This window comes from Mustela nigripes, chromosome 1 (assembly GCF_022355385.1).
Source record: "Mustela nigripes isolate SB6536 chromosome 1, MUSNIG.SB6536, whole genome shotgun sequence".
NCBI lineage: Eukaryota > Metazoa > Chordata > Mammalia > Carnivora > Mustelidae > Mustela > Mustela nigripes.
Window position 1 is genome coordinate 20,357,129 of NC_081557.1, and position 23,959 is coordinate 20,381,087.

At 48.1% G+C, this 23,959-nt stretch overlaps 1 protein-coding gene and 1 long non-coding RNA gene across 9 annotated transcripts in view; one reads left to right on the top strand and one right to left on the bottom strand.

The window, feature by feature from the left end:
- Positions 1 to 789: 789 nt before the first annotated feature.
- The window catches only part of KIAA1549L (KIAA1549 like), a 255,597-nt gene continuing 232,427 nt past the window's right edge, over positions 790 to 23,959 (bottom strand). For 5 of the 8 annotated variants that reach the window (XM_059406186.1, XM_059406204.1, XM_059406149.1 and 2 more), the window contains 4 exons: positions 13,291 to 13,388; positions 10,615 to 10,763; positions 9,295 to 9,446; positions 790 to 4,011 (listed from right to left, as the gene is read on the bottom strand). In XM_059406186.1, the coding sequence (XP_059262169.1) occupies positions 3,730 to 4,011; positions 9,295 to 9,446; positions 10,615 to 10,763; positions 13,291 to 13,388 (681 nt within the window). In that variant the 3' untranslated portion in view covers positions 790 to 3,729. Of the gene's footprint in view, positions 4,012 to 9,294; positions 9,447 to 10,614; positions 10,764 to 13,290; positions 13,389 to 22,955; positions 23,368 to 23,959 lie in introns of those variants that run through there. The other 3 variants (XM_059406159.1, XM_059406167.1, XM_059406178.1) reach the window with 3 other exon arrangements.
- LOC132021597 (uncharacterized) lies at positions 10,770 to 22,808 on the top strand. The gene is made up of 3 exons (XR_009405402.1): positions 10,770 to 11,006; positions 14,644 to 15,010; positions 22,546 to 22,808. It is a non-coding gene; the product is annotated as an uncharacterized LOC132021597 (long non-coding RNA).

The following is a 23,959-nucleotide window of genomic DNA, read 5'->3' on the forward strand; positions in this document are numbered from 1 at the left end:
ACTACTAAGAAAAGACACGCCTTTTGGCTGAATTTTTAAATTAGCAAATAAACAATATAACCTCCGGGACCAGAGAATTGATTCTTAACCTAATCCACCCGGTCTCAGTTGGTCCAGGCTGCCATCACGAAGTACCACAGACTGGGTGACCTTTAAACAACAGAAGTTTATTTCTCATACCTTTGGAGCCCAGACCTACAAGATCAGTGGGATTGGGGTCTGGTGAGAACCCTTTTCAGAGCTGCAACTGCTGACTTCCTACTGTAGCCTCAGGTGGCAAAAAAAAGAAGGCAGTAGGCTCTCTGGGATCCCTTTTATGAGGGCACTAATCCCATTCACGAGGACTCCACCCTCATAACTGAACTATCCCCCCCCCCTAAGGCCCCACCTCCTAATACCATCACGTTGGGGTTAGGATTTCAACAGGGTTAGGATTTCAAGGTATGAATGGGGGTGGGACACAACAGTAAGCCCACGGCACACCCTGAAAGAGAGCACTTCTGGCTCAGTAGGTAATCACTGCCATCTCAGATCCTAGGTACCTGGGCACACGACAGACTGTCAGGCTTCTGCACATGGGGCAGCCTTCCCTAAGGCAGAGCATAGAATCTGTGGCCCCAACATGACACATGGCCTCCCTCCCTGCTCCTTTGGATCCATGGCACTGAGAGAGGAATGCACCCCTGTAGTCCTGAACATCAGCAGCTGAGGAGAGCACCATTTCCTTGACTCTCTGGAAAAAGCCAAAATGCATTTCTTTTCAGGAATGCAGAAAACTCACATCAAAACAAGTTCTGAAAAATGTTTATTATGCCACAAACGCATCGTCCTCTATACACTTTATCTGAAGTCCTCTACATATCCAATCATCTTTTCTCTTCACGAGAATGTAGGGCGTCCCTCATCTGACCCTGGTCTACTGTTTAAACTTCCTAGCACAGTTCAAGAAACGCGTCACAGACAAGCGTGCAGGCAGCGTGGTGAAATGGAAAGCAAGTTGAATCATGAATCAGCAGGCTTGGGCTGGAATCCTCAAGCAGGTCGCTTCGCTTTTCCAGAAAGTCTTCTCCGAGACTGCCAAGGTCCTTCGTGGCTTCTTTAACCGTCTGGAAGGTCAGGAGGAACGTAGAGCCTCTGGGCTCTCACAGAACTCTATTTTCACTTCCATGAGGCACTTCTGCTCATCTGTCTTTGCTCACAATCAGCTGTCCAGGCATCTGTCCCCTCCACGAGGTCAGGAGTCTCTTCAGAGAAGGGACCACATAATTTACCAGTCACAGAAAATCTAAAAATGGCAGCTGTTTCCCTGGTGCTGGAAAAATCATGAACAGATTGATTTCTTTTCAGTTTAAGGTTTTCCTCCCATATACTTTTCTTAAACCTGTGGTGTCTAGTTTACGAGTGTGTCTGATTTAGCACGCTATATTTTTAGTCATCTCAGTTGACTAACTCAGTACTTCCTGGGGTTCTGCAAAGACTGCAATAATTTGTTTCTCCATCCTCTGAGCAAGCTGGAGCCGCACCACTACTAGCTGTAGGCTCATTCTCCGTAAGTCACTGGAACATCCAAAGCTAGGACACCGGCTTTGAAGTGTCTAGTTTCATCACACTAAGGTCTTGAAACTTCATTTTCACATACAGGATATCCAGGCATTTACCAAGTAGACAAAGTACTGGGTTGATATCATTGCACTGATGAAATATTAATATTATTGATAAGGCGGGACAATGTGGCTGACTTTATCAGACTCATACCATTTGCATGAAAAGGCTGAGTTTCTTTGGCTCTTTGTTCATTCAAGTGCATTGAATACCTATTTGGATAGACTTAGGCATTGTGTTAATCTGTCAATAAAATCTTGCACCATCCACAGTGTTTTGCAAGCTGATTTAGGTTTTGGACTACAACAACTGGCCATTGGTAGAAATATACCATATATACACATGGAAATTACAAAAATACATTTTATTTATAGCTGATTTTTTTTTTTAAGTAACAAAAAACTAACACTATGAAAGATCGACCAGCATACCAAAAGGACACTACCTAATATCATCCGAACAAGAGACTTGTTTGGGGGGATTCCATGACATATCATCTCTGGAACTTTCCAGAAAGGGCAATTTGCCATTGGGAAATAAAAACAGCTTCTTTGAAAAGTCTGTGCTTTGACAGTTTGAATCTCCATTCTAATCAGTTCCACTCCTACTCGTCTCTCAACTTTTAAATTTCCACCTTCTCTCAGTAAAGACCAAAGAAACTCATGAGGAAAAAATGGCAAGATGGGCTCAGAAGGCATGGACACAGCTGAAGCTAGATGGGTTATGGGTGAATGCAGGACAGGACCTCATTCTCCAACAAGACACCAAGGAGGCCCCCACCAGAGCTGGTGAGGGAGCCAGAAGGTTCCCTCCTTGGGGCCACCTGAAGTCGGTGGCTGGTTTGCTTAGGCATTGACGGTCAGCAGCTGGTGCCTCGGGGCTGTGAGGCAGTGTCCACCCAGAGCTCTGGAGACCGCCTCACCATGCCAGGGAGTGCCATTTACCACGTGGCGGTCCTAAAGTAAGCCAACGTCCTCCTGCATCTGTTGACTGTGGGGGCGGGGACGGAGGGAACTGGCAAACTCCATACACTTTTTAAAAATGGTATTTACATCTAAACGTAAATCAACAGATTTTCTACATTCAGAAGCTTCTATAAACAGAGGCTGCAGCCAGGGGAGGGGGAGACCGGGAAGTCACTGTTTCTGCTTCGGAACAGGCATCAGTTACTCTGTCCTTCTCTGTCCCTCGGCAGCACACGCTGGACGTCGCTGTTGAAGAGACAGAGGTTTTCCTGTAAACGTTGATATTTCTCTTATCTCAAAGGAGAGAGAAGCTTTGTTCTCAGACCACCTTCATTGCCGGGCAAAGAAAGACCTCAGATGGATGACTGATTTTTTTGTATAATCCTCAAAGCTCTTAGCATCCTCTTTCAGTTAGATACGACCTTGCAGGGCACTTAAGTTCCCAAACGGTAACACCTTTCCAAAAATCTGTCAACCCAAACCCACCATTCCCCCTCAATCTTCTCTCTTCCTCGGCCTTTGTTTAATGAACGGGAGGAAAAAAGGGTCAGGACTATTTATAGGTAGAGCCATAGACAGTACCGGATTTTCATCCAATTCATCTGACTTTGAATCTGAACCTTTAAAAGAAAAGGGCTCGAGTTTCTTGGCTGGAGTCAACGCCTCCTTGACGGACTGGAGGTGACTAATGATTACAGTCATGGCTGAATGAGAGAGAGTGTGCGGTCTGGCGCTTAATCAGATGCCTACATCGCCTTTAACACAGAAACAGGGTTAACATGCAGAACTCACCGAAGACAGAGCAATGTTCTCCCCCTTCCGGTGACTTATTAAAATGTGGCCTTGGACAGGGATCTGCAGATCAGTTAGTGTCTCTTGTGACTAAGGCTCCGTAGGGAAATACACCCACAGTTGAAACATTTAACTTTACAGACTATCAAACATGGGGTCCCACGCGGGGACTTCTTGATGTACAATCAGCAGAAGAAGCCAAGAATCCAGTTGGCCAAGAGTGTCCTCGGTGGCCCAGAAGCCCCAGTGTTCACCTTTTCAGAGGGTGAGAATGACTCCCACAGTGTCTGCGCCTCAAGTCCCAGCAGGTTAGGCCGAGGCACCGGAAGACTATTTCCTTGGAGTCTGGAAGTCCCACGGGGCGGAGGTATTAGACCTGGAACTCAAACATGTCTGTCTGTTTCTTGGCCAGCTTGGCCACCTCCTCCCGGATGGCCTTCACGAGGGCTGCAGTGGAGATGTTGGTCAAGGGCGCGTCCGACGGGTCGTTCTCGGCCAGGCTCTGCTGCGAGGCCGCCGTGGACGGCCCCGGCGCCTGCTCCAGGCTGGGGTGCGTGCCTGCGGGCTGGCTGTACTGGCGAGGGAGTCTGGACGGAGAGTTCTGCTGATAGCGTGATCGGGGGTAAGCTTCGATGTACCCTGGGAGGGGAACCTGCAGAGGATGTCAGGAGAGAAGGGAAGGGTCCAGGATTAGGAAGGGGCTCCAGGGGCACCTGGGTGGCTCAGTGGTTAAAGCCTCTGCCTTTGGCTCAGGTCATGATCCCAGTGTCCTGGGATTGAGCCCCGCACCAGGCTCTCTGCTCAGCGGGGAACCTGCTTCCTCCTCTCTCTGCCTGCATCTCTGCCTACTTGTGATCTCTGTCTGCCAAATAAGTAAATAAAATCTTTAAAAAAAAAAAAAAGAAAAAGGAAGGGGCTCCAGTCACAGGACATACTTGGTACTGGACGCAGGGGTGGGGACTGAAGCCAGGAAGAGCTTCAGAAGAAAATGGAGACCACGCACCATTGTCCATATATAAAACCTGGAGTCTGCTCAGAACACAGGTAATTTGGACTCACTGGATACGCTGGGTGGATGAACGAAGTAGGGGTTTTGAACCTTGCTACAAGCAATTGGCATGTACCTGAGTCTACACCTGAATCTACCTGCCTAGCTTTTAACATGACACAATCCAGCAAACAAGTGTTGTTCTTCGTGGACCGCAAAGAGCTCATGGATTATCGACAGGAGACTGGTGACACGGAAGGAAAGCCCTGTGCTAAGGGCTTCCCACACCTTATCTCGTTTAATTCTCAAAGCAACAGCCTCAGAGGCAGATACTGTGGTCCTTATTTTACAGGAGAGGACACCACAGCAGAGTGTCACAATCGTGGGTGACACGGTTAACAGGCCACGGAGACACGCTTGGAGCAGTAATGTCTGACGCCAGGGGCTGGGAGTTATGCCTGCACTGTCTCAGATCTGGGAGGTAACCTGGGTTCCTTGAAGATTTTTCTCTTTTTATTCAATGTGGAAGACACATACTTTGATGCTTACAGATACAGACACTTTTGGTGATAAGGACATGTCAGTGATCTGGAATTCAAGATAAACTTTCCCACAGAAACAGTGCCACAGGTGGGGATGGTGTTCCAGAACAACTCACAAAAGGCCTTTTTATCCCACAATGTTAGCGAGACCCCTGTGGGATGCGTGCCTGTGGGCAACGGAGGCACAGGGCGCTGTGGGGAAGGGACACGTGTGGGGAGTCAGGCAGCCTTCAGGGAGATGCAGCTTAGCTGGGTCTGGGAGGTGAACGAACGGGCTGTGGCCAGGAGGTCAAGGTGGGAGGGGTTTCCCAGCAGAGGAAAAGCAAAGACAGAGGTACAGGGGTATGTGTGGAGGACGGTGTGTCCAGGAAGCTTCGAAGAGTTCGGACTGACCAGAGAGGATGTACGGGGTATGGGGGAAGCTCAGGGAAGACAAGACAGGTAGGGCCGGATCAGAAAGCCACCGAATGCCAGGCTACAGAGTTCAGTTTTCTATGGCATGCTTCTCAGCAATACGGCATGTTCCCATTCTTTACAGAGACACCTGTCTCCCTGGTGAGGATGGAGGAGGATGGGGTTGGGTGATGAGTCAGAAATTTTGGATGGGCGAATGTACACCAGGAGAGCAGCCTCCCTCTACTCCGCCTGAGATGTTCCGACAGCCCCCCCTACCCCCCCGCCCCGCAAACAGGCAGCTTTCTGAGATGCACACCTGACGCCTGGCCTGGGGCCACCTGTGGGTGTAGGCAGAGGAGGGGCCTATATTTTAGAAAGGACACTGGAAGTAGACCCACTGGAGGTTGAGAGAGTTCTGAGGCTACCTCAATGGGCTAGGTTAGGGCCTGAGTGAGGGAAGAAGTGGTAGAATCAATGTCCCAAAGTTTGAGGCTTCAATTTCCCAAGACCTGGCAAAGAAAGGCAAAGTGGCAAATGGGTGCTAATGGTGGGTGTTTCTACACAAGGGCGGTACATATTTCTGTATGTTTTTCCCTTGCATCTTAGAGGAAAACCAGGGTCGAACTGTCTATGTCCTTGGGCCACAAGTGCTGGGAATGTATAAGCGGTTGTGGGGAAACAGAGCCAAGACCAGGACAGAGGACCAACACATCAGGTCTCAGCTCAAAGGTCACTTTTTCCAGGACAGCCTCCCCTGCCCTACATTAGCCGAGAGCTTCCTGGAAGGTGCTTCCAGGCAGTTTCTCTAGAGTCAGTCATTGCTCATGATGTCATCCCGTCTCAGGCCATCAACTTCCTAAAGGCAGAATGGTGTCTTGCTTGTCACTGTGCACCAGTGCCCAGAATTATGCATGGTACACAGTAGGGAGTCTCTCAGAACATGGGGTTCTAAGGAACACGGTCTGAAAATCACTGAAGGATGACGAGATGGTGCCCTATATTTGTGAGGGAAGCTGTTGTATCCCCTCTCCCTGCATTTCAAGTTCAGCTGGAGCTGAGAGTCAGGGTCCGACTCTCGAGACCCCTCAGCTCTCGGCGTCAAGCATCTTGGTGCCAGTGGCTGGCACAGGCCAGGGATGCCTGACTTCTACTCCAGTGGAGTGGAGAAGATGAGCAGATGAGAAAGTCTTTCTCCCCTAATATTAGATCCAGGCTGGAGCCATCACATCTTGCTGGCCAAAATTTGGGGCTGGCAAACGCTACTCCTTTCCTAGGCAGTGCCCAGGGCAGGCATCACCTGTTGATCACAGCACACCCCTCCCAACCCTTCCCCATCCAGCGCCAAGGATGATTTCTATTAGGCCTAGGTTAAAGTGATTTGGTCTGAGCTAGCTCTGGATGTCTGGATAGCTGGGGATCAGGAAGGTCAGACACCCAAATGATGGGGGAGGGGTTTCCTCCTTCTCATTTGGCTGTGGAAGTGGACACCATCCCTGCCCCAATTTCTCAGGCTGCCAACTGGTCCCTCTGAGCCTTCAGAACTGGTTCCCTTCTGAGCTGAGTACAGCTTTCTGTACTTTAATTCACGTGAGAGAAATCCCCCTGCTGTGGTTCCTGGCTACTATGCTCCATGTGCGGAACCGCCACCCTGCTTAACTGTAGATGGTAACGGGGCTCCAGGAAAGACCCATTTAAGCCACAGTGATCATGTTCCTCTTAAATACAAATGATAGGAAACGAACTCTCCTTCGCACTGACAGGAATGGACCCAGGATGGTCGAATCATCCTGTTAGGAAGGCTGGGTTTTGGTTTGCTGGGTTTCTGTTCATCTTTAAGGCACTATGAACCCCAAAGCCTCTTGAAGGGGCCCTAAACCTGGCTAAGCTATTATCTTGAGGGCAAGGGCCGAAATTCTGGAAGGTATTTCCACTGACTCCTGCAGAGTACACAGTGGAACTTTCCATGCAGAGAGTGAACCGACAAAGCTAGAGGCTTACTGCCTAATTGTCACAAGTTAAGTATCATCTGTTTTCTAAAAAGCACACAGTATGTTTAGATTGTAAGTGGAATTATGGAGTCAAGTAAGCTCTGAACTGATCAACGCATACCCAGTGATTTCAGCTGTTTAAAATAGCCGAGCACGACAAAGGAAGCGAAAGGCCCACAAACCACCAAAACAGAAGCCATAAAATCTCACATTAAGATTTGTAGACCTAACAATAGGGATTCCCTACAGTTATTCTTAAAGCTTATTGACAAACAATTCCAATGTGCTCAGATATGCCTCATTTGCAGATAACAGCCCATTAGGAAAAGCATGTTTAAGGGTGAGTATATCTGTGGAAGCAGGGACACTGACAGCAATAGATGGTCTGGCTGGGAACAAGGTTGGAAAAAAAGAGAAAAAACATATTGAGGCTTGTAGTAACTGCAAAAATAGTAGTTGGGAGATGTGTGGTGTTGGCAATCATCCTACCATCAGAGCGCATCTTACAAATGTCATTTAAGTATAGTAAGGCATAATGATGTTGTCGGATCATTTGCTAGAGACAAATTCAATTGTGTTCCTCTTTTAAAGAAGGAAGGGAGGATAAATTCATTCCAGAATTTTTTTTTAATGCAAGATAGTATATACTTTAAGTGCTTTGAAAATTAAAAGGATAAGCTTTGATTATAAAATCATAAAAATTAATTTATATAGGTTAGCTTTACCCCGTTGATGGCATTCAGATGTGGCATCTCTATGATAAGAACAGACACCAGCACCAAGGCTGAGTTGAACCTGCGGAGGTAGAAAGTATGGAGCCCAGGGGTTTGGACAGGGAGAAAAATGACCTGGGCCTTGGGCCTCAGCATGTTTGCTAAACCTAGGATATATTTCAAATGTTGAGACCAAACCCTAAAATGACACACAGCATTAGGGAACCCTCAGGTTGAGCCTGGTAGACCTCCTGCCTTTCTTCTCATAGTGGATGGTCTCACGGAGGGATGGGGCAACCCACACTGGAGGCCATCATTGTGCTCTTTTTGTTTGCTTGATTTTTTTCACTTAGCAACCCTTGACAAGTGACTCAGAGGCAGGTTTGGGTGTGATTATCCAGGTTCAACGTGTTGCTACCCCTCGTTGGTGTCCGCTAGGCCAGATCCACTGTGCCATCCATATACGCCTACTTATGATGGAGGATGGAACCAGGCATCCTGATAAGACGGTCCTTTGCTGGAAGTCAAGCAGAATGCCTTAAGATCTACTTGCAGAGTAATTCAATCTTGACTTCCTAGAAGTATATGTTCTGGTATTTCATCTATAATTTTTAAAGAATTTTAAAACTAAAAGGAACACAAGATGTTTGGGTGGCTCAGTTGGTTAAGCATCTGCCTTCAGCTCAGGTCATGATCTCAGGGTCCCAGCATTGAGCCCCGCATTGGGCTCTGCGCTCAGTGGGGAATCTGCTTCTCCCTCTCCTTCTGCTCCTCCCCCTGGCTCATGCTGACTCTCTCCCTCTCAAATAAATAAATAAAATCTTAGAAAAATAAAAACAAAAATAAAAGGAACAAAATTAATAAAGGCTTTGGAGCCAGAGCGATGCAGGTTTGAATTTTGGCGTTAGTACCTTCCTACAACTGTGTGACTCTAGACAGGTCACCTGACTGGGCCTCAGTTTCCACATCATGGGAATTGTTAAATAAGGTAATACAAATAAAATATTTAACATGGTGTCTGGCATATAGAAAACACTCAAAAAATTATAGTGGTAATAAAAATTTATTTGATTAAGGTCACCCCGCTAGGATGGAACCTGGACTGGAAGGTGGATCTCAAGTCCCTCTTGAGGGACGTCACAAGACATCCCACCTGACCACTCTGTCTCCTCTCAAATGACAGATAGTAGCCACCTGGTTAGTGGGAAGTGGGTTGAGATAACAAAACACTGTCTCAACCTCTCATCCATTTCCTCCCTCGAGCGCGTCCAGCAGGTAAGATTGTGAGGGAATCAGCAAGGGTCTCACCGAATCGGCCCACTGGCTGGGGAGCTCATTTTCTCCTGCATAGGACATCCAGGCCTGGTTCCTGTAGGATGAGGGAGGCGTCGGGATGAAGTAGCCGGTAAAGCCGGGTCTGTTGGCAGCTGGGATGGCGAACACTGCCGGCACCGTATTACCTGGTGTGGGGGAGATGCGTGGGGAAGATTAGACCAGCGCCCCACCTCTTGGGCTGGCCTTTGCACAAGCTGGGGAAGCTGAGAAATGGCGGAGGGGAGGGGGAGCTCTGGCATGGGGAGAGGGGTCATGAGGTGCGGAGGGGACCTCCACCTGCGGTCCTAGCCCCGCCCACCGGCGCAGTCATCTTTTGGGATGCAGACCCGGTTTTCTAGAGAAATGATGGCGCAACTCCTCTTGCAAATCCCCCAGCCCCATCCCAACGCCCCGGACCTACTGGCAAGAAGGGACATCTCAGTGTCCAGACATTTTTTCTCCTAGGAGAAAGAGGTATGCTTAAAAAGGCAAGAAAAGGAGCCAAAAGGGATGGATCCCACTGATGGAATTTCTGGACACTGTGAATGCTTTAGTAAGTGCTGGCAACCTAGTGCTTGCAGTTTTAGCCTAGAAGGTGTGCTTTGAAAAGACTCAGAAAACTACTTAGGGCATGGATAAACCTTGATGTTCATTTCAGCACTGTTTGTAACAGCAAAAAATTGGAAACAACCCACATGTCCTTCCTTAGGGGAAAGGAAAGCTGTGGCACATGGTATCATTGAATCCATATGGCAGTTTTAAAAAATGAATTAGAGCTACATGTACCTACCCATCTTGAACCCAAGGCTGAGTCAAGAAAACAAAGGCAGAGGGAAAGGCACAGTTTGATGTCACTTGTGTACATGTAAAATACCAACAGCATGAACAGACACACCTGCATATACATACCCATGTAGCAAAAAAGTTAACACCCTCAATTTAAGGATTGGGATTACCTCTGGGTAGAGGGGGAATGATAAAGGGCTGGATAGTTCTATCTGTAATGCTTTAAAGATACATATAATTACAAACAAACCCTGAAGTCTGGCAAATGTTAATGGATGCCCTGCCTATAACTTTTTTCTTCCTATTTTGTCATATTTCAGATTTTTCTTTAAAGAAACAGAACAATAGCTCTGCAGGCCGGGGCTACTGAAGTCGGATACAGTTGTCTTGTTGACTGCTGAGGATGACAGGTAGCAGGTGGTGAATGTGGAAGTGGGGGGCAGGGCAGTGCAAAGAGCACACGCACAGCACTGGGGTGCGGCTGGGGTGCAGCGCCGGCTTTTTCCAGGCGTTTCTCCTCTTGCCCACCTGAGTAATTTAAAGCCGACTGATCCAACTGCGCCACGGACACGGGGCCTCTGGACAGCTGCGCGAAGGAGGCGCTGTCGTGCAGCTGGGCGGGCTCGGGCCCCGTGGACTCAGCCATCCTGGTCTTGCTGCCCACGTCCGAGGTGGACCTGCAGGCGCAGAGGGGCTGCGTTAGCCGCTCCCCATACCTGCCGCCGCAGCACCACCCAGAAGTTCCCGCCCGCCTGTCACCTCTGGGGTCACCTCTGGGAGCCGCGGGTGACCTCCAAGCCCCACAAGGGTGTGGTCCTTAGGCCTGGATTTGCCCCCCAAGTCACAAAGGAGGCCAGCGGGCCCAGACCTGGAGCGGCCGTGGTGGTGGACGGAGCTGGAGTCATTTTTAGATATTCAAGGTCAGTGTTCCCCTGAGGGTGGCTCTTGTGTCTCTGGGGAGTAGCCCACTTAATTTCCACATAAAAATAAGCCAGGCAATTAGCGCTGGGTATTAGCAGGGGGATGGTCGGCTTGGGAAGGGATGACATCATCATCAGCCAATGAGAAGCCTCCGTCTGGAGGGTACGTCCCCACCCCACCCCCCAACCCCGCAGCAGGGCTGGTGACCCGGGAGGGCATCCGAGGACCACGTTCCCTGCTATTGCTGCCACTGTTGCTGTTGCTGCTGCTGCTAGCAGCAAGAAGTCCGAGACTCGGGCTGCTCCTGGAACCAGGAGCCTAGCACTTCCTCAGCGTTATGAATGACAAGCACTTTTTTTTTTTTTTTTTTTTTTTTTTGGTCCCACAGGCAAGCAGAGAATCCAGCCCATTAAACACATCGTATTTCCACTTAGTGCTCAGAAAGGCAGCAAGAAGAGGGCTGCCGGGGCGCCACGGGGGCCAGCCTCTCCCCCTCTAATAAAGGGCGCTTTAGCCAGTCTCTATCCTCCCCTTCACAGAGGGACTTCAGGCTCTCCTAAAATTAAAGTGGAAGGAGGAAAAGGCGGCCACAGCAGGTGGCAGGCTGCCAGCCCATATGGCCACCCTCTGAGCAGCAGAGGGTCTGTCACTGTTGGAACAGAACAGAGCCACAGCAAGGCAGCTGGGCAGAGAGGCAGAGTCTGGGTCCTAGCTTCCTTCCCCTGCCCTTCCTTCCCCTTCCCTCAGTTTCCCGGTCTGTGAAACAAAGGGGATGGATGACCCCCTGTCCAAGGCTCCTCCCTGCTCTAATCCTCTGAGCCGAAATGGAAAGCGGTGACCTGCTGGTATCCGGCAAGACGGCAGACAGTGTGGAAGGGCGTGGGAAGAGACCGAGGGTTGAGAGAAGAAATAAGAAAGGGACACTGGCCCTTAGCAAATGGACCACAGATGACTGCTGTCCCATTAGAGCTTGTTGTCCCATTGAAGCTTGTCCCATTAGAGCTCTCAGCAGTAATTAAAGCCCCCAGCACTGCCCAGGGAGGGTGAAACACAGAGGCCGGCATGAGCGGACTCTGCTTCAGAGTGGGTGCTGAGGGCTCGGTAGTGTGGGGTCTCCTTTCCTTTCTCGCTGCCTCCCCTCTTTCTCCTGGCTGCTCCCCGACTTCCCTGGCTTCCCACTTACTCTCCCAGGTATCTGCTACGAGTTTAGAAAACCCTTCCCAGGAAAATTCCCAGGTTCGGTTCCATACGCTCAGCCCCCTTGGAGGAATCCCCGAGTCTCTGCCATCAGTTAGACCCTTGCCCCTCATTTTACAGAGAAGGAAACCGGGGGCCCACGAGTTGAGGCGACTTGCCTAGGGTTACGTGGCGGGGTAGGCTGGAACCTGGTCTGTGGCTTCCCACCCCACCCCGGGCTCACTGCGGTCAGGAGCTGGTGTCTACACACAGCTTGGTGTTCGAAACCGCTGGAAATTAGGGCAGGGTCATTTCTGGGGTGGGGAACTCATTTTTCTTCACTATTTCCACAAAGGTCAGACCTGTGATCCCCAGATAGGGTGTGGCCAGCATGTCAGGGGGAGGCTGGGGAAGGAGGGCCAGGGCACTGGCCTGTCCCTACCCCCGGGCCCAGCTGTTTCTTTAATCCTGGACCCTTGTTTCTTAATCCTGGACCCGATGCCTATTCCAGCATCCCTCAGTGCTCACTGGGTTTTTTCTTTCTCGCTTATATTTATTTAAAACACAGGCTTGTCAGATCATTACAGAAAAAAGACAATATCTTTATCATATCTGAGTTGTAGCTTTCTGAGTTTATCTCTTTATACATATCTGAGTTCCTGTGCTCTCAGCCTCCTGGGAGTCAAGAGTGAGGGGTGGGTGCCTAGACATGCCTCTTGCTGGCCTTTTGGACACCACCCCTAAATGACAAAGGGGCTTCGGGGCGCACACATGTGCCTGGAGCTGCCCAGACTGGAGGCGGCCATTGTAGTGGCCTGAGTTGGAATAATTTTCAGATGTCGCAGGTCAAGGAATGGGTTGTTGACCCTGGGTTTCTTCAATTGTGCGTTCTACAGGACATTCCATTTCAAATGAAAAGAAAGTTGGTCAACCCTCTGTGTGCCCCCACTTCCTTCATAGTACTCGGGGTGTCCCAAGCACATGGTTATCTGTACAGGGGATGCACCCTGAATGGGGGCAGGCATGAAGGAAATCTGTCGGGTCAGAGTACACGGGACCAAATCCTATCCCGACATTCCCGACAAGGCCAAGAAAGGAATGTGTTACCGCCTGAGAGAAGCAACAGCCACAGGGCCAGTCCGGGGAGGTACAGGTGGAGGGGGAGAGCCCATGACCATTTCAGGAAGCTGGGAAAACCTGTATGCCTGTGAAAGGGACAAGCAACAGAGGAAGATATGTTAAAACACAGTGTTGATCAACATACAGGTTTTTCTTACTGAAAAGGGAAGTGTGGGGTACCTGGGTGGCGCAGTTGGTTAAGCATCTGACTTTGGCGTGGGTCGTGATCTCGGGGTCCTGGGATCCAGTCCTGTGTCAGGTTCTGTGCTCAGTGGCCGGTCTGTTTATCCCTCTGCCCTCTGCCCCTCACCACCCGCCCACCCCCACTTGTGCTCTTTCTCTCAAAAAAATAAAGATCTTAAAAAAAAAAAAAAAAAAAGGAAAAAAGGAAAAGAAAAAAAAAAGCAAGCTTCCAGGTCAGATTTTTCTTCCTTCCTCCAACTCTGCCCTTAGCTCTTCCTTCAGTCCCCCAGCCCCCTCTTCTAGCTCATCTCTGACCATGCTGCCCTATGCTTGAACCACTGTGGTCATAGAGTCCCTGAGCTGATCTTAGAGTAAACCAAGTGCGTTCCTGTCTGGCTTTTATACATGCTGCTGCTTCTCCCTGGGATGCTGTCTCCCAGGTCTTCCCGGGGTTCCTTCCTCCATCTCGTTCAGCCAGCCCAATGCTCCCCCAAGGGCCTAGTTACTCTGTCTCCATACTCTGCTTTATTTTTTGTCATAGCAGTTGTCATTCTCTGGCATATCATTGCTTGTTTCTGTGTTGTCTGCCACCAGGTAGAGTGTAATGAAGGCGGGGGCTTTATGGTCATCTCTATCCTGATGCTTGCCACGGGGCTTGGTATATCACGCATGATCAATAAATAGTAGATGAATAAATGAATGAATCATTGATTGCATTTCACTTTCTTATTCATGGAAAGCAGGTTTAGTGGGTGAAAGCAATGGGTTTACAGTCAGTAAGTAAGGGTGGAAGTCCTGGTTTGTGGATAAATAGACTTTATGTCCCTAAGCAAGTTTGGAGGACCTCTCTGGGCCTCACTGTCCTCTTCTAAAATGGGGACAAGGATGCCTTGCTCCAAGGTGGGGGGGTGCCTAGGAAGATCAGGCAAGTCAATGTAAGTATTTCATAATCTGTAAAGCACTATTCAAAGATAAAAGGATTGGAACTGTCACAAAAGTGAAGACTTTGATCAACATGTGAGAGGATAAAAGGAAAACAGGCAGAGATAGACAGGATCGGAGAGCCAAGCCACAGCCTCCTTTAGTGAGAAAAAATCTGGAAATGCTGTCTGGGAAGACAAAGCTTAACTTGTACTTCTCATTCATCTTTTTCTTTAGGTATCGTGCTTGCTAGATCTCTTGAGGAACAGGATGACAAGACTTTAAGCCTGAAGGCATCAGGACAAAAAGCAGCAGCAGAGGGAATCCATAAATAGGGTTCTTTGAACTGAATGAGGTCTTCTCCCCTGCTGCATTTTAGCAGACTACATACTTGTAAAGGCCGACCCATGAGCTAACAACTAGATCCTAGATGAAACATACCTCTTAATGCACAGTGGGAATTGCAAGCTTTAAGAGAAACCTCAAGGACCCTATGCACCACCCAATCCCTTCCCTCCCCGCAACCCTGCACACACCTCAGGAAACTAAAACCAAACCATGAGCTGAAACCAGAGAGAGAAGTAGAAGTATGCAAATATGAAAGGTGGGTTGCCTGGAAGACAAGTGCCATGTTGGTAAATGATTAATAAGAGATCAGGCCTTGGCACAGGCAAGGGGGTGGGGTGGGCAAGTGGAACAGAGATACAATCAACCTGCGAGGGGCTGACATTGGTCCCTTCCACGAAGGCAGGCTGGTAGTGGTCCCAGGCTCAGGCAGGAGCAATTTTAAGTTTTCTTTGGAGGCAAGCTCCCTAACCCAGGCTCTCAGGAATGGCACAGATTAAGATGAGCAGAAAGGAGCTCATAATCAAAGATCAGAAAATATAGGTGAAAGTCAGGAGAAAACAAACAAACAACAGATTTAGATCTTTAAGGACTTAAGAGTTTGCGATTTCTAGGTTTAAAACAGAAAACAGAAAGGTAAAAAATGTTTATAAAAAGTAAATGACCAGACAGAGTTATTCTCAGGAATGATCGGGAAATTTGAAAAAGAACGAATAGGACTTTCAGAGGTGAGATGTACTTACAGAAAGAAAACACTCCACGTTGGGGAATGAAGAAATTGAGGTGCCACAGATGAAGGGAAAATTAATAAACTAGAAAATGGAATTGAAGGAGTTACCAAGAATGAAGCACAAATAGATAGGACAGAAAATATAAAAGAGCAATAAAAAATATGAAGGTTTAACATGCAACTAATCAAAGTCCCAGAGAAGAAGAGAGGCAATATTTTAAAAAGCAATGACTAAGAATTTTCCAGAATGGATAAAATCAATGAATTACAAAATCAGGAAGTGCAATGTATCTCAAGCAGGATAAATGAAACACACACCTGGAAACATTGTACCGAAACAGTAGACTGCTGAAGCAAAGAGAACATCTTAAAAGCAGACAGAGGGAAAAGGCATATCATCTACGAAGGGATGACATTTAAACTGACACTGGACTTCTCAACATCACCCAGAAGACCATGGAATGCAAAGTGCTCAAAGAAAATAACTGTCAGCCTAGAAGTGTATCAGCAATGCTCACTTTCCAGAACAAGAAAGAAAGAAAACATTTGCCCAGATCTAGGGGTACTGGCTGAGTCAACTTGGAAATCTCCATTACCGTGCTACATTTCCATTTTTTAAAAAATATTTTATTTATTTGACAGAGAGAGATCACAAGTATGCAGTGAGGCAGGCAGAGAGAGAGAGAGAGAGAGAGAGAGAGAGAGGAGGAAGCAGGCTCCCCGCCGAGCAGAGAGCCCGACGAGGGACTCCATCCCAGGACCCTGAGATCACGATCCGAGCCGAAGGCAGAGGTTCAACCCACTGAGCCACCCAGGTGCCCCCATTTCCATTTTCTGAGCATTAATCAATGATGTATGCTAAGGTTGTATTCAGGGAGCCAAACTCTGAAGCTCGACTAGATCCTAAGCTCTTTGGGTGTCGGCAACCATGGTACCTAGACCTTATGAAGCAAAATGTTTTGCACCTAATTGTCCTTAATCAGTATTTGCTCAATGAATGTTGAGTGAACTGGAGTTAGGAGACCAAAATTCTCATCTTGATTCAGCTGTTCACTTTTTGTACACATCAGTCGGTCTCTGCCCCTCATTTTTTGTCATTTTCCTTGTGAAGTAAGGCCTTGGAGTAGCTATTGGCTTTCAAGCAAACTTTTCTGTAGCCGTGAAATCATTACGACATAACCTGAACACATACCCAGGTTAGGGCAGAGCTTCTGTTGTTGAAGTTGGCGAGGGGGTGCTGGTGAATTTGGCCCTTCACTGACCAGCATGATGACAACTTGGGACCTCCCTGAACTTGAGGGTTTTGTAGAGAGTTTGAAACTCATTATCTGGTACTTCCTTATTATCAATAAACCCTCAAGTAAGGACATGCCTTTCCCAAAATAGAGAAAGGGGTTCGGAGTTTGGAGCCCCTCTTCTCTCTTCGAGGCTCTCTCACGATACTTGGTAGAGAGAGACGACTTATTTTTATCCCTGATTCCTGGAAGGCTTATTCGATGCTCATCAGTTTTTTCAGCCAAGAAAAAGCTTTTCTATGCCTGTGTCTGTCCTGTTCACCAAAGAATGGATTAAATATCCTGAGCTTTTGATAAGTACCAAGGGAATTCCTTTCTTTGGAAGATTTTTCCAGATACAGGAGATCAGGCCGTTGCCTTTGGGCTGTATCCTCAGGGCCTTGTGGTAACCACAGGGGTCATATAAAAAAATAGAGCCTGTGTCCTATGCTTGGGGGCTGAGAGAATGACCTCCCTTATGTCTTCCTCCCTCCCTCTGTGTAGGTTCCCCAGACTTCTGAGCCCTCACGTTCTGGTTTCCCTTGTTATGTAGTTGGAAATCTGGCTTCCTGCTCGCAGTGTCGTGACTGGGATTTCACTGGAAGCTATTGCTCAAAACTGCTGTCTGGTTCCAAGTTCCCTGTTCCATGACAGTGGCCATGAGATGTCCAGTCTGGTACCAAAGGACACCGTCTTCTGGGATCCCTGCCCTCTGCCTAGGAAGGAGATCAGAGACCCAGACCTGAAGGCAGTTTTGTAAACAGGTCTGAGGTCTCTGAGGTAGAAGGAGCCTGGATGTGACTAGACTGGGCCACTCTTCAGGCTTCTTAGAAGTTTGGTTGTAAGAGTAGAAGGGAACAAGGTAACTATGTAGTTTGCTCAAAGTTTCAGTTGCAATGTTTTTGGGAGGTGGTGGCAGTGGGTCAAGGCCGTCCTCTCTAGTAACCTTAGTTACTAGTTATAGTGCTCAAGGGGAGCACTATAGGGATACAGGTCAAAGGGGGCAGCCTGCACCTGGAGGGACAGGGCAGAGGGTCTCAGGCTTTGCCTGGTGTGGGAAGGAGGACTGACAGGCCACAGTCGACCCATCCTCGTTGGAGGCTTTAATCCAGTACCAGCAAGCCAGCCCCCCGGTCAAAGTAGACGCACCAGTCTCTCCATACCTGCGAACAGTGCTAGGTTGTGTTGCCCAGTGCCCCCTCCAGTGCCTTGTGCTGACATAGACGATACTGCTCCAGGCAAAACAGGCATCTACATGCAGCTGCACAGAGCTTTACATCCTGATGTAGGAACTAAAATCTTCCAGAAGGACAGTTCGTACTTAGTTGAAAACAGAGGACTTGGTAATTGAAGACTAACCCCATGGTGAAAACCCAGGGCTTATCTTGGTCTGTCAGCTTACCATGAGCTACTGCTAGGGTCCTATCTAAGGTTTCCAAGGCCTTGGGACTCATAAAATTTCAAGCTGGAAAGAGAGCAGGAGACATTGAGACCATACCCTTTGCCTTAACCAAGGGGGGGTACTAAAACCGAGAGGTCAACAGACTTGTCCAAAAATCCCATAGCCAGTTAAGGCTGCTGCCTTGCAACTCTGAGCTAAGGATGGTGTGGCGCAGAGGGCACGGGTTTGAAATCAGACAAAACCAAGGTTGAATCCTGGCTTCATCCTTAGCAGCTGCTTGACCATGAGCAACTCATCTGTCTGTGCCTACTTTCTCACCCGCTGATGGTGGCTATGAGACCCCCAGGCCAAAGGCTGTTTGAAAGACTCATTTTGTATGTTAATGTGACATCTGGCACACAGTGGGTCCTCCACAAGGAAAAACACTTCCTTCTGTGATGGGGTAATTCTTTGATACAGTAGCTGTAGTAAGCAACACTTTCTGCTCCCCACAATTCCTGGAATCCAGGGCCCTCTTCCAACCCCAAGCAGCAAGGGCACCCGGCCTTCCTGCCCCAGGGAAGGAATGCCATAGCTACAGCCACTGAAGATGGTCCAGGAGCCAGTTCTCATGGGTGTTTCAATAGCAAAACTGCTGAATTGAGGCTTTTGAATATCAAAAACCTAAGCCTGAAAGCACTCAAGGCCTAAAGTTGATTCTGAAAGAAGAGATTTGGAAGGAGAGGTTCCTTTAGACTATTTTGCCTCTAGATGAGGTAAACACCCTTGGGTTAGGAAGTGGGGAGAGTCGGAGGGAAACCAGAAGTCTTAGATGCTGATGGGTCTGGAGAAGGGGCTCTAGGTCCTGCCTCGAGGGGGTAGGGGGGTGGGGGTGGGCTAATATGAGGAAGATGCTAGACAGGTGAGAGGGATAGTGTGTGTGTGTGTGTGTGTGTGTGTGTGTATGGCAGGAAGTGAAGAGGGGTCCGGACAGAGCTTGCAAACAGAAGGCCCGGATCCAGCTGTGCTCCTCCTGGACTAATAGCTGGAGACTAGATAGAAACAAGGACTCCTCAGGGACACCAGCCAGAGTAGTCAGAGGAAGACAAACTGATGTCTTCTTCCCACCCCTTCACCAGGCTTTGCGCCATGTAAGACCCCGCAATAGCTCAACTCAGGGGTAGGGAGGGAGACCTTGAACTGAAATAGAGCTTTGGGCACATGGAGAAGAGAAAACTAAAGAAAAGTATATGTCCTGCTCCCCCTGAGTTTTGTGGGCCAAGTTTTCTCCAGACTTCATGTCCTACACCTCACCTCCCTTTCTCCCTTCCCATGCAGCCCTCCTGGATAAACTGGTTTTTATTCACTTGAGTGCTTTTTCTAAGCTTCGAGGGTATGCCTTTGCTGGATGTTGGGTACTCGGCTGACTTTCAAGGGGCTTTCCTCAGGGTGGTCCAGAGGCAAAGATCCCCATGCCGGGGCTATAGGACAGTGTGACAGTATGACCTGCTTTCAAGGACTTCCGAGAGTTGGACAGTGACCCACCAACCAACAGTGCAGGGGACAGATCCTCTCCTGGTGTTCCAACTGTTTCCCAGCCACCAATGACTCTGGAGCAACCAGAGGCGGAGGGAGCCCAGTAAAAACTGACACTGAATTTTCCACCCCACATGACCAGATGCAAACTCAGAATGGAATCAAATCAGATTCTGAGAAACATAAGAAACGTAATTATCTCTTGAAGTCAAGTGTTGTGGCGAAGGCAGACTCATACCTGACAGGTCTGTGTATCTCATCAACAGAGGTTTTGTTTTGATTTTGAGGGGAGAACAGGAAAAAAAAAAAAAAGGTGTGAAATTCTCAATTTCATCCTAATAGAAATGTCTCCCTTACCAGTGGCAGTGATAGGAATGGGCGAAATTTTCTCAGGGTCAGCTTCTTTATGAGGAGATCGCACTCTGATGTTCTGGGGATCTGAGTCTCCCCAAAGTCTGGAGGACACCCCAAAGCCCACTGGGCCAAAGGGTGGAAAGTGTGTGGGCTCTGAAGTCAAACAGCTCTGGGCTCCTACCCCATGTCTAGCCTCAACAGCTGTGTGACCTTGGGCATGTTTTTTCAGTTCTCTGAGCCTCAGTTTCCTCACTGAGCACATGGGGATAACAATATTGACCTCACAGGATGCTAGGTAGATTCGAAGAAATAATGTCTACACAGCACTTAGCTTCATGTCGGCACGTGATGGGAACTCAGCAGATGGCCGCAGCTGACACTGTTGTAATGATTACTGTTAGTTGCCCCTGGCAAGGCTGCAGTGGGAGGCGGTTTTCGCGCTCCTGCCTTGCTCTGAACCCCTTCTTTGACACCAACAGGAAGGACGAAGGATGTCTTCATTCTACTGGACACATCAGGGGCCGCCGGCAAAACTGATCGGTCATTAGGTGTTGAGTCCATCCCTTCACAGACGCTAGGGTTGAAATGGATCAAGAGTTCCCCAAACTGCAACCCCGAGGTCCCAGTCTGGCGGCAGTAACCTTTTCCATGACGTGAATGCCATCAGCCTGGCCTAGCTCATTTAAAACTACCAGCTTCATGGGGCACTTGGGTGGCTCAGTGGGTTAAAGCCTCTGCCTTTGGCTCAGGTTATGACCTCAGGGTCCTAGGATCAAGCCCCATATTGGGCTCTCTGCTCAGTGGGGAGCCTGCTTCCTCCTTTCTCTCTCTTTCTCTCTGCCTGCCTCTCTGCCTACTTGTGATCTCTGTCAAATAAATAAATAAATAATCTTAAACAAACAAACAACAAAACAAACAAACAAACAAACAAAACCTACCAGCTTCCAATGGTCCTCTGGCAGAGCTCCAAGAGCTTCCTTTTGGAAGCCAAAAAGTAATCATAGTTATCCTTCTAAATTGTCCCCTTTCCTATGGATTCCCAGTAGCACAAGGGGGCTTGGCAAGAACTCGGGTTAAGAATCATTATTTCTACTGTGTATCGTTAGCTATTTTTTCCTTTTATGAAAATAGGGACCCCATGTGTTAGCAAAAAAGAGGAAGCCTTCCTCACAAGAGAAGTGCCTTTGATACTGTTCTGGTTTGACGGCCCATCTCTCTGCTGTGTTATTTCTCAGTTCTCTCCCAGTATTTTTTTTTCTCTCTCTCTCTCTCAGTGGCCTTATTTTTCAGGCCTAGAATGGTGATGTTGTTGCCCTTCTCGGCATCACAGCCAACCCCAAATTATGACAAACAGAATGATCTAGGCTTCCCTATGTCCCACAGTGAAATTTTCAGATGGTTTTGTTAAATTGAGGCCCTGTGGATGTGGATCCCATCATCGGCTGGAAGACCCTTCCTGGTGGTTTAGATTTTTTCGCTCTGAAATCAGATCTCTCTGTGGATCCCTAGAGTCTGGCCTCCAGCCAGAGGGGTCTAGTTCTTCTTAAGAATTATCTTCCAACAGAAGTGAAGCTTCTTTGGGACCCCTACTTGGGGCACTGGAGCCTCCCCATAAAGGAATTTAACAGAGCAGGAGGAGGAAATGATAAAGTCTCAAATGGGTCAGGGGAAGGGATGTAACTAGAGGAATTCCCTGAAAAGGGCAGAATATTCTTACAATGATGACTACCATTGATCAAGCAATTTGAGGTGCTGGGCATCACTGGAAGCCCTCTGATTAATACCAGCAAACAAGTAGCAGGTATAAATTTTTTCCATCACTTCATCCTCACCGATGCCGTCTTATCACCACCGTTTCATGGATGAGGAATCCAAGACTCAGAGCTGCAGCCCCTACCGTCATTCAGCCACTGTGTGCCCTTCTACTCCAGGCTGAGGGCAAGTCCAGGGATGGGGTCAATGTACGGAGGTCAAGAAGGATGAGCCCACGAAACTGAAGTCAGTATGAATCAATACAGACAGATACAGGCGACCCTTCCAGGGATCAGACACTTAACAGCTGTGTATCAATGTGGTAAGATTCAGGTGTTTTCTAAATCTCAGTGAGAAAAACCCCTTTTCCCCCATTAGGGTTGGAACTGATTTAATGGACAATTAGAAAACTATAATTGTGCAAACTGTAACATGATGGCCAAAGGAAAGTCTTTTAAAGGCGATGGATCTGTAAGGCTTGGTGAGAATTTTTCTCTTTCTGAGAAAAGGGTGTCTGGACTCCAGCTGATGGGAGCATGGCCTGTGTTGGCCTCACTTAAGTTGCTGACACTCTTCTGGAAGGTCGTGCTTCTGGATACCCAGCAAACTTCCCTGATCTGGCAGGCTCAGATTCCTGAGAGCTGGGCATGGCCCCCAAATTTTCTATTTTAGATTAAAAACTATTTTAAGAATTTTGCATTGTATTTTACCCATATCTCAGAAAATGGGATGATGACTGGTGTTTACCCTTTGTCCTTCATTGTCAGTACTCTCCAGGTCTGCATATCACAGATGGAGAAGAGAGCTCCAATAATAATGAGCTCTTCTTCTGACAATGTCTCACTGTCCTCGGCTTGGCTCTCACCAAATGAAAGACCACACTGAGCCGCACATGTAAGTATTCTGGCCCATGTGGTCAGCCAGCTTCTCACTGCAGGTTGCTAAGTTCGAATCCTTAATAAAACGTTGTTGGGAGCCTAATCAGAGTGAGTCAACTTCCCAGGAGCTGATCCCCGTGAAGTGAATAGACAAGATAGAAATTCTGCACCTGCCGAACTAAGGACAAACGCTTGCGGATGGTGGTCCCATACACACAGCCACCCTACCCTCGAGGTTCCGTTTGAAATAAACCTGTCTCTCCTGCTAAAGCTTAGCCACTGGGAAAGGTTAAGGCTAGACACTGATATTCCGAGGGGAGGGATGAGAAGCAGGATCAAGGGGAGACATCTCAGTGACTTGGAGGAGAGGGGGGAGTCTGGAGCAAAGGAGAATAAGGAAATTCACAACAGTGTGCAGGCTACTTACTTACATAGCATAGCAATGATTTATTACGTGCCTGTGTGGTTTGGACTGTGGAGGTTGGGGGCATGAAATTATCATGAGGGTCCACAAGCCCACGGATGTCCCAAATAGTCTACAGCAGATGAAAGAAATAAGACAGACGAGGAGGCAAGGTAACATCACACGAGGGAGAAGAGCACGCTTGTTAAGAACACGGGCCCTGGTGCAGACGGCCTGAGTCTGGGTCCCAGCGGTGCCCCCTCCTGGCTGTGCGACCTGAACATGTGTGTAATCCTCAGTTCCCTCATCTGTAAAATAGGGAAAAACTAATACCGGCCTCAGTGGCTCATATGTAGTAAGGACGAAATCAATAAGCTAGCATGATCAAGAGCACATGTGTACACATGATCAAAATGTAATAGTAAAACAGTAACTGTTGGCTTTTGTTATGTCCTCACACATCACGATGACTACTTATAAATCTCTGTTAATGAGTAACCTTCGGGAATAGGGCAGAGACTCTTATAAGGATGAAACCTACACATGTACAGTGCTTTGTTTATTACGGTCCGCGGTTTATCTGTCTTTTTAAAAAAGTATCTGTAGATACCCTGGTAATGAGTGAAATGCATGCTAATTAAAATTCTGGTTTAAATCATGGAAGCTGTCAGTCACTGGGTGCTTTCTCGGATCCTGAAGTGCACTTACCAGTGAACAAAATAGGTGTGACTGACGCTGCTGTAGCATTTACTGTGTGCCTGGCATTCCTCTAAGAGCCTCAGATAGATCGACTCGCTTAATCTTTACAACAACCCTAGGAAGCAGGTTATTTTTCTTGCTGATTTCACCGGTAGAGAATTTAAGTGATGTCTCCAAGGCTAGGGAGTAGTGGAGCAGGGA